Raw genomic sequence first — 11,052 nt, forward strand, 5'->3', positions numbered from 1 at the left:
TAAGCAATTTCCATGAAAAATCAGACAATGCTATTTTCTGAAAAATACGTAAGGAAATTTTTTATGAATAGTAATTAAAGTCTGTTAGATTTTTGTGCAGAGTTCTGCCCTCTAAACCAAATATTTCAGAGAAGTCGGCATCTATGGGTATGTACACTGAACAACATTTATTTTGACATTTTGGCTTGCCTCGAAATAAAATTAGATTACCTATTATACCGTATTTTATTACTAATTAATATGCCTGAATCCGAATTTTAAATATCATCATTTTATGAAGAAATATATAGGCTATGTATTTTTTTTAATTAAAAATTTGAACAGATACATGTGTTTCTAGCTTGTTGAAAGACACAGAATAGTTTACAATTTTTCCCCCCACTTTGCAAAGAAGAAAATGGACTTTTTTTTACTCTTGTCTGGCAGAGTAAATGAGTACATAAGAAAATAAATAAAAATACGCTATTGTAAAGCAAACCATACTGAGAAACTCTAATTCCAATCACATGATCACTACAAAAGAAATTCTCGTTCATACAGGCTACCAGACCCAGCAGTAAACTTCCTTTCATAGGAAGTCTACTTAGGCCTTGATCTTAGAGTATACAACATGAAGTGAGTAAGAGAAACTCAGTCATAACTAGCTGCAGCTAGAGATGTGCTATTCAATGGTAAGGTTATAAAAACAAGCAACACAACAAGACAATAGAAACGAGTGTAATAGAATTGGAGAGACAAGACCACCTATATAAGAACACAATATTGATATGAGGTTTTAGGCTTTCACAATGATTGGGTTTGTGAATTATTTATAGGTTCCTTATAGGTATCATATCGCCCAAGACCTGGAAGAGTCACCTACTCTGTTGAGGCCTTTATCTCTGGCTATCCAACCAAATCTTTGGTGATACTGGTACGACTCTGGTCATAAAACATGTGAATAATTCACAAATGTCGGACATATAAATTCACTGATTTACTGCTAAGATGATTCAATAAATAACACCCTTTTCGATACAATCATGAACACACCCCACCACAACAAGAAATCAGAAGATAGAGCTGGAACTCACTGGATTTCAGAGAATGATGCAAACAACATCGAAACTAGTCAATCAGGCAATGTAACGCCAAAAATTTATTATGTTAAAACAGTGAAGTCGTTATTTATTTACTGAAATAACTTGACAGTGCATCAATGATTAAATAGATAAGCGTTAAAAGAGTGTATTCAACCCATTGTCAGAAAATAAATATTTTCCTCATAATATTACCGGTAATTAATACACTGAGTCTGATTGTGGTACAAATTTAGAATTCTTACTTAAAAAAATAACATATATTGTTTTCGTTACAAAATACAAATTATCTGTACAAATGGACATGAACAATAGAACTGACAAGCATACCTTCATAAACATAATCGTGTTTTCATATGAAATCACAATATTCATACCATATCTATATACACATACTCTTCTTTTTTTTTCCTTTTAAGACTTACTGTATTTACAATTGAGGAGTTGAATCGATAAGGCTTAAGAGGGCTAAAAAAAGTTTAGAGAAACGAAAGTTTCGTTATATGGTAATAGCATTTTATAACACGAATCTTATAGGCATGTTAATAAAGGACATTTAATATGTTCAGACTTGTCTGTTGCAGTGTCTAAAGATATTAAGTTAATGAAACAGATTCATTTCTCAGAAAAAGTACCAGAAATCTGATGAAGAAGTACTAATAGATCTACTGAATCATAATGTAGGCCTAAAATGAGCAACTGTAATGTCTTAGAGCCCCTTCAGACGATGGCACTTTAGAAGTGCTCCCGCTTGTGAATAATGGATACAAATGAGGGCCTTCACGCGCAGCCACAGTCACAGAATAGTGGTGCTGCAGATGGTCTGAACGCTGCTGCTGCTGGTGGCAGCCACTAAAAGTGGCGGTTCCCGTCATGATACCAAGAATTAAATTGTAGATTTCACATGAGGCCATTATTTTAGTGGCACATGAATGGTTTGTCTGTGGCGCTGTTAATGGAAGACTGTTAGGCTATCAATTCCTTACACCATCACGACAGTATATGGTCTATTATGCCATGGTATCTTTTTTTCGAATTCCATTGGTAATTCCAGCTAGAAGCTTTTGAAATGATTTCTTAAAAGAAATAAATAAAAAAAACTGTCTATAGTCCTGATGTATGAAATAGTCCTTGATTTAGTCTTGCCAAAACCAATGGATGGACCCAGTCTCTTTTTCTATTTTTATGTCTATTCTTTCTCCATATGAGCGAAGTTGCTAAAAGCATATCTCCTCTATGTCCATGTTCACTGGAAGATTGAAAAATTCTCTACGAAAATGTAGTGATTAAGCAGGGCTTCAAACATGTGTTTGCAGTGCCACTAATGCATCTGAAGGGGCCCTTAATGTAATTGCATTTAATTTCTCACGTGTAAAATTAAATTTATGTTATGATACTAGTACCGTAACCTATATTATTTGCATATCACGTGATTTATACATTCTAAAACTATGCACAAGAAATCCTTATCGCAATTTATTGAACATGAAGATTTTCATGATTTTCCGTTTTTTGATTTCATAAAATGGAATCCCTATTATTAGTGAACATACCAAGTGTAATTTCAGCGTGAGCTCTTTCATTTTAGTTCTTCTGTTGTTTCCTTCTATTCTTAACTTCAGAATTGCTTTCTTTCGCGTCCATTGTACTTTATTAACATAAATTAAGACAGAATGACACTTTCAATGAACACAAAAGTGAACTAACACCCAACAGTTATTACCAATGCATCATTTTCTGTATCACACTCATTTTTTGAGATATCGGATTGAATTTTGGTGGATTTATACTCCTTGCTATAAGGATCCAATTTACCTGATGTATGCAAGACAGACATGAGCTTTACTTACGCCATTCTGTATCCAACTCCTCAATTACACTATGACTAGTGTTTATTATTCGCATAAATTTTCCACTTAAAATGTGTTTATTAGTGGATTTTGACAGTGTGACAAAAGGGTTGTCTGCTCAAGGACTTCAAGTACTTCTACATACGATAAATCAGTGTATTCAAGCTGGAGTACACGTATCGCCAGGGTTATGCAAAATTAAAAAAAAATATTACCTATTATTTCATGACAAACACTTGGCAGGTTTAAGGAGATCAAAATGTAGGTGCATATAATTTGGGAGCTCTCTCTCTTTCATTTGATTCTTATCTGAGCAGCTAGTTTCATTTCATTCTAGATAGTATGTTGGAAACTGACAAACATTATTGAGTGGAAATAATATTTTTCCTAATTAAAGACTTGACATTAAAAGGCTTAAGTGCCAAAGAGACAAATCGTAGAAAACAGAGCTTTCTTGTGCCTCTAGTAATGTGGTTGGTTGGTTTCTAATGTGCTGTTTTGGCATTTAAGCCCAGCGGTCCTGGGTTCAATTCCCGATCAGAACGAATAGCCTGGGTGAGATTTTTTCGGGGTTTTTCCTCACTCCTATGAATGAATATCAGGTAACTTTATCAAGTGATTGGAATTCCACTCATTGTCGCCACTTCTTTTACTCCCCCATTTTCGTTTCCTCATCATCCCATTTCAGAGCACTCTACCGGCAGCCTCCCGAAGCTGCTGACTCTCTCGACCAGCCTCCATGGAATGTAGTTGAGCGATGTTGGATGGCTTCTGCAATGGCATCTGAGGCGGACCTACTCGGAGGAGGAGTTTCACCTCAGACCGACAGGGGGGCCTTGGGGGTTTTTGCCGAGGCAGGAATGGTATATGGATTCTGTCGGCTGTAGGAACCGGTCATTAAGGGAGTCATGTGCCTAGGGCGGTGCACGTAGGGGATCTGTGGCATGCATCTCATTCCATATCGAGGGTTAGCACAATAGATCTCAATAGGTCGCAGTGCTGGACCATCCATGCCCCCCTCAGTTAAATTCCATTCCAACAGTCTAGCTCTCCAATATTTGGCGGCAATGCAGGTTTCAGCAGCTACTGCTGGGCAGGCTTCCAGGTGTGATGCATCCATCTCGACTTCGTTGTTACATAAGGGGCGGTTAGCTGAGGATAAGATGCCAATTTTGTGAAGATGTTTTCCAAGGCAGTCATGACCTGTGAGTAGTCTGAAGGCGGCAACTGATGATTTTCTTGGGGCTTGTAGTATGAGATTGAGATCTCTATGTAATTTTGACCATTTCTTATTCTCAGATGCTTGTTTCAGCCGGTTTTCATTTGTATCCCTGACTTTTGCAAATATTATTATTAATAACGTAATATCATACATTTTGCAAATATATGGAAGAAGCTAAGCTCTAAATAAAATTACAATGGGACTTACCACTTTTTTCAGTGGATTGAACCAGGGACATAGACTTTTTAAAATTAATTTTCAAAGATATTGGCACTTACAGCGTTTTTATGTCCAGTCTTCAGTTCTGTTTTTCACTTTTTTTTAAAACATGATGAACTTCAAAATATTGGCGAGACAACAAATAAAAGATGTACCAGTACACCTTCGTATTGCTTTGTTCTTTGATAATTGCCCTTACTGGCAAGATAATTTTAATGAAAGGCAATTAATACCAAGCATTTTCACAAATTCTGCGAGGTTGCCCACAGTATTTGTTAGGTACCGTATTAAATAACTTCTTTATCATTTTTCTCAATTAAAAGTTATTATTTAATACATTAGTTTATATAATTTATTTAGTTTTATTTAAAGGAAGATTATAGATAATACAAAGATTGAATTCGAAGGCATAATGTGAAACTAACATAACTACAATCAATATTTTATTCACAATAAAATTATTAACAGCCATTACGCTTATTTCAAATGAACTATACCATCATGTTTTGTAGTTACGAATTGTATTATATACGAGCACAAGCCTGTTCAGAACTGAGTTACGATTTTTTGTGTCCAAGTAGAAGAATGACTTATTATCGATTTGTGTAAAGACCTAAAAATGTAAATTTTTGTAGTTACCTAGTTAGTTCCACACTAAGCCCTCGAATTATGTACCGGCACCAACAAATCTGAAGCTATAAAGTTCGAGAAAAATTAATCTGGAGCCATGCGAACACAAAATATTGAATACCACTGTTCTAGATCATCACAAAGTATTGTACTTAAGTGAGCAGAAAACACTTAACTGAACACATGTTGTAAAATTTAAATAACACACATTACACATACATACAAATTGAACTTACATAACAGCAATATAGCATTAGTTTCAAGTATTTTTAACTTAAGTATATTATGTACAAAAGTAACTCATTCAGTTTACAATAGGAACTATGTTTAATCTCTTTTGTAATATTTAAACTCTCTCGTGTCTTTTCGTCTGCACAATTCACATATTAAATTATTGAAGGAACATGACATTGTGTAAAAGGAATGTTTATAGGAACTTCAAAAAGAAACACTTCATGTAGAAGTAAGAACTGCTGTTGAAAAAGAAAATATAATGAGAAATATATTCTATCTGAAACAAATTTTTAAGAAAATGCTAAAAAATAGTTGATTGAGATTGAGTCATATTTACTAGCAACAAATAGGATGGGAGCATTTTCACAATCGTGTATGTTTCACTAAGTGAAACAAGATAAAGTTGCTGAAATTCTTAAGGCACCTTTTACATATGGGTAGTATTTTAAGTAATTAATCCCTAGAGAGTTGACAAAAAGAAAATTCCTACCGTATATGATTATGATATATCTAATTGAGTATGTATCTAGGTTTAATGGCTAGCTTCCAAAGACTCTCAACCGCCATTTGCATTCACTGATAAACTTAATAGGCCTATTCAGTTCCTTTACTTCAACTTCATGCAAAAACAATGAATATATCGTTGTCGTGCCTGCAAAACCAGATATTGTGCACTTTTTATAAAAAATGAATTACGTGCATTTAAAAGAGCAGAATGGTCTTTAAAATTGTTCCTAAAAATTGAAAGTTGATATGCAGAGTGAACATAAAGTTTCGATCCATTTCTATGAAAATGCCTGATTATGTGATTCTTTTAGAGGTAATCTGCTATCTATTGAAGAAAGAATAGCTGTGGTTTCTGTGCGTGTGAAGGGATTAACTTACAGGCAGGTTCAGGCGGACTTTGTAAGAAAATGTCATAAACCTGCTCCCACTAGAACTAATATCAGACTACTGGTTCAAAAATTTAAGACCACAGGTAGTGTGCAGGATGAGAAACGTTCTGGTAGGCCCATTGTTCTGGCTCAAACTGTGCAACAGATAGATGATGCAGTTACCAGAAGCTCAAAAGCATCAACCAGGAGGTTAAGTCGGGAGCTGGGTGTACCACAATCGACAGTGTGGAAAATTCTCCACTACAGCTTGAAAAAATGGTCATACCACCTCCAAATCAGACATAAGCTGGAAAGGGAGGACTACGCTGGTCGCGAAGCAATGTGTGGCGACCTGTTGCAGGCAGTTGAAGAGGATAATTTGCTAGAACATGTGCTTTTTACCGACGAAGCCACCTTCTACACATGTGGCATGGTCAACCGACACACTGTGGGCAGATGAACAGCCTAATGAGATCCTAAAGTAGGAACAAAACACCCCAAAAGTCAATGTGTGGTTGAGGATTACAAAGTCTAAGATTTAAGGACCATTCTTCTTCGCAGAACTCACAGTCACAGTCATTTCGTATCTGGACATTCTGCAGATGTTCCTTCAACCACAATTGCAGCAGGATGGCATCTTGATAATGGTGGTTTTCCAACAGGATGGAGCACACCCTCATTTTGCTCGGGTTATTCGTGAATACCTGCAAGACACATTTCCACTCTGGTGGATTGGTAGGGCTTCACACCGCATTTGGGCTCCACGTTCCCCTGACCTCACACCTCTCGACTTTTTCGCATGGGGGTACATCAAATCAGAAGTTTACAAAGTCAAAATCGACTCCCTTGACCATTTAAAGGAGCGTATCAGGCAAGCGGTGCTTAATATCACACCTCTAATGCTAGAGAGAGTATTTCACGAAGTCGTTCATCGCTGGGAGTTATGTACGGAAGCTCAGGGTGGTCATGTGGAATAAACTTTGATGACTTGTGTGTTACTGTGTCCTATAGTCTACATTCAATTGGTTTCAATCTAAAATATGTTTTTTACAGAAATGGATCGAGACTTTATGTTCACCCTCTATTTGCAACCTTATTAAAAAGTAAAGTAACAAAGAAAGTAACAATATTTTAGCACAGTGATATAAACACAAACAATTTTCTTGTGAAATTTTTTCACTCTCCTGTAAAACTGACTACTGTTTTTACAGGCACAGCAACAATGTATATTTCCAATGATCATATAAAGTTTATCAGCAGAAGATGATACACTTTCCTCTCTGCACAATCCTCATTTGTCAGTCAAGATTAAATAAGGCAAAAACAGTGTTGTCCCATATTATTTGAAGATGACGCCCATTTGTATTTTCAGAATTTCTCCTCAGTCATCTTTGCTATAATGATGTTATGCAAATGCAGATCCAAATTCATTTTCTGATCTGAAATAAAATATAAAATCTTAATTAATCCTATAAATCACTTCTGTTTACTTTTTCATTATTCGAAGTAGGTACTAAGAAAGTATTGTTACATTTGTTACAGTTACTGGTACTGTTAAATTACATACAAACCTCCCTTAATACTCGTACTTTAAATTCATTCGTGAATTTTACTCTAAGTTTACTCTAAGGAAGTAAAGTGATGGCGAAATGAGTTTGAGGTCCAATGCCGAAAATTACCCAGTAATTCTGTTTCAAGTGGTTGAGGGAAAATCTCGGAAAAACAACTAGGTAATTTGTTCCAACCAGGATTTGAATCCAGGCCCACTCGTTTCACGGTCATACATGCTAACAATTACTCCACAGCAGTTGACCTTTTAAGTGTAGCAGGCTACACACAAAGTTAGATTACAAGGAAAACAAATGTTAGAGAAAAATTAAATTCAACCATACCGATACTGAGTTTTACCATCTCTCCCCAGGATCGGTTTTTCAGCAACATGGGGCTCCACTCCATTGCTATGGAGCAGTGAGTGAACTTCTTGAATGCAAACTCTCCCGATAGGTTGATCGAAAGATGCGTTCCCCTTACCTGGCTACCTAGGTTACCCGACTTGACCGCCCTCTGACTTTTTTTTTTGTGGGGCTTTGTGAAGGGTGTTGTGTACCAACGTGGTAGAGGTGACAATTTGGATGAACTGAGGTAACGCATTACAAATGCGGCTGCGCTAGTCATTCCATAAATGTTACACAATACTTGGCAGGAAGTTGAGTACCGTTTAGATGTCTGCAGGGTAACTCGAGGCGCACAGATCGAGTTGCATTGACCATTCATCGAAACTCGGAGAGTTTTTGCATCAAGTTATGTAAAAAGGTATGTTATAAAAACATTATTTACACTTGAAATTATCAATTATTTCTCGATTCCTCTAAAAGGAACATGGTGTATTTCATTTCACGTCCAATCGTTTTATTCATTGACTCACCAGTAACAGCACTAGATGGAGGTAATACAGATGTAATTGCTGGTTCACAGATTTCACATTCACTTAAAGCCAATTGAGGATTTCCTTCATTAAATGCCACAGATGCACTTATTGACTCCTCAAAACGTTTTTTCCTTTTTTAAGGAAAGTAAACAATGTTCTTTGTTTTGCTATCATACACTGAAATATTTATATTTACTTATATGCCATAAGTATTTTAGTAAACAAGATTATTACATTTACTAAACGAAATCAACACTGAAAAATATGCCAAAGAAAACACAGCACACCAGACTTCTTAACTGTAAAAATCAAGACTGCAAATCCAGATGGTTTAAATTTCAATCAATTTTGATCGCCAGCAAGCTCAATTATGCGAATTATGTCGTCAACTAGCCTACGCTAAAATCCCCTACATTAATAAACAAAAAAACCACCAACTTTCAAGAAAACAACTCTGAAAATCTACATAACAGAATTAACAGAATTTTTTTTTAATTAGGCCTATACCAGGCCTGCAGAACTCGCAAAGTAGGGGAACTATGACGTCAGCCTCACTCCACTTCTATTGGGGATGATCGACTTCCGCCCCAAGAATGAATGTTGATGCAGCCAAGCATAACTAGAATGCCGTGACTGCACAAGTAGAAAAGGTGGGTGGGGTAAAAGAGGGGAGGAAAGCAGTCGCTCTCAAGAGCTACAGTTCTGCAGTCCTGGCCTGTATTGAAAAGCCATATCAAATTAAAATATAATATTGTGTATAGCCTATTATATATTCTTTTTTATTTAAAAAATCTGAAATCTGTGAGGAGGACATTCTTCCTCGGGCCACCTCCTGTTTTTATCACTGCGCTCACTGCCTATGTATGATAGCCAAAGACATAATGTTATCCGATTAAAATACTCACATATCAAGTAATTCCCTTCTCACCTTACCTACTGAGAAAGTACAATATATGGAGAGACGATTAGTTATTTTAAAGGAATTACAATTTGTATAATATCTTACCCTTCAAAGCCACTAAACCGTGCTCCCGTCACATTATCTTCCCATGCACTATAGACCTGTCTGCGGGCAAATCGTGCTTGTACTGGGCTGTTGCTCTCTGCAGGAGACAAGCGATGTGCGACTTGCTTTATGCTGTGACAATAAAACAATCAACATTTAAAATAGGCTTACAGTGACGTTGATAACATTTGAACATTCATTCATAGACTTCAGTAAAAGTAAGTTACCGGTAAGCTTATGTATCTTTTGTAGCAATTCGCAAATACGAAATAGCTAAATGTTCACATATCCAGACTACTGTAAAATAATAATAATAATAATAATAATAATAATAATAATAATAATAATAATAATTTATTTATTTATTTACTATTGTTTATTGTCCTGTACGCTACAACAGCTAGAGGCCAATAACAGTTCAGCATAAAGCATAATTACAATATGACAAAATTAATAATGACAAAATCATAATAAAAGTGCATAAAATAATTATTACACATAAAAAAGACAATAACTACAATTAACGACAATAATGACATTGAATGAACGGGATAAAATGGATGACAAAATACGTAAAATAATTGAAAATGAAAGGATGGAATCATATAAATGAATAAACTACAAAATGATATAAAAGATAATGAGAATAATATTATAATACATATAAAAGTATATACTACCGGTACACATTAAATGGATCCAAGTTAGATCCATGCAAATTAGCGTATTTTATACATCTGCAGACCGGAAAGAGAGATTTGGAATTTCTATTGTAAAACATTTTATGAAATCTTAAACCCTTAGCAGGAATACGAAGACTGATATTGCTTAAGAAAGATTCACAATCAATATCATCCTTAAGAACTTTACAAAAAAGTAAATAATCAATATCTTGGCGTCTGGCAAATAAATTACAGCAATTAAAATATTTGCAGTTAACCTCATATTTATAATCATAGGTAAATTAGGTAAAAATCTATAAGAACACAAGGAAATAAATTTTCTTTGAATATTCTCCAGCTTAGCCGAGTCAGTGGAAGTAATGGAGTTCCATACAACAGATGCATATTCAAGCTGACAGATACATATTCAAGCTAACAGATGCATATAATAATAATAATAATAATAATAATAATAATAATAATAATAATAATAATACATTAACAACAATGATAAGCAAAGGAATTATTCTTGGTAGAACTGTAACTTATTTATGTCCAACGCAATGTTTTCCATACATACATACAGTATATACGTATGTATGTAATTATGTATGTACTTCCAGGACGTTTGGTCAACGTACATTTAGACCAGGATAATTTTTGTCAAATGCTAGTTCGTCCACTACCTTATGTTCACGAACATTTCGTCCACTCCTTCCACGATAATTTTTCGTCCAACTTCAGCTACCTTCAGGGTTGCCAGATTATCTTATCAGGAATCCAGGACAGGTGATAATACTGCGTACTTTAACGTCACTACACATTTTAATTAATTAAATTTGCAATA

The 11,052-nt window shown here is 35.2% G+C and overlaps 1 protein-coding gene across 1 annotated transcript in view; it reads right to left on the bottom strand.

The window, feature by feature from the left end:
- Nucleotides 1-703: 703 nt before the first annotated feature.
- Nucleotides 704-11,052, bottom strand: part of LOC138713272 (mucin-2-like) — a 33,062-nt gene continuing 22,713 nt past the window's right edge. The window contains exons 4-5 of the mRNA XM_069845237.1: nucleotides 9,544-9,675; nucleotides 704-7,548 (exon numbers count right to left, since the gene is read on the bottom strand). Coding sequence (XP_069701338.1) covers nucleotides 7,515-7,548; nucleotides 9,544-9,675 — 166 coding nt within the window. The 3' untranslated portion in view covers nucleotides 704-7,514. The remainder of the gene's footprint in view (nucleotides 7,549-9,543; nucleotides 9,676-11,052) is intronic.

The sequence above is a fragment of the Periplaneta americana genome, chromosome 14, assembly GCF_040183065.1.
Source record: "Periplaneta americana isolate PAMFEO1 chromosome 14, P.americana_PAMFEO1_priV1, whole genome shotgun sequence".
NCBI lineage: Eukaryota > Metazoa > Arthropoda > Insecta > Blattodea > Blattidae > Periplaneta > Periplaneta americana.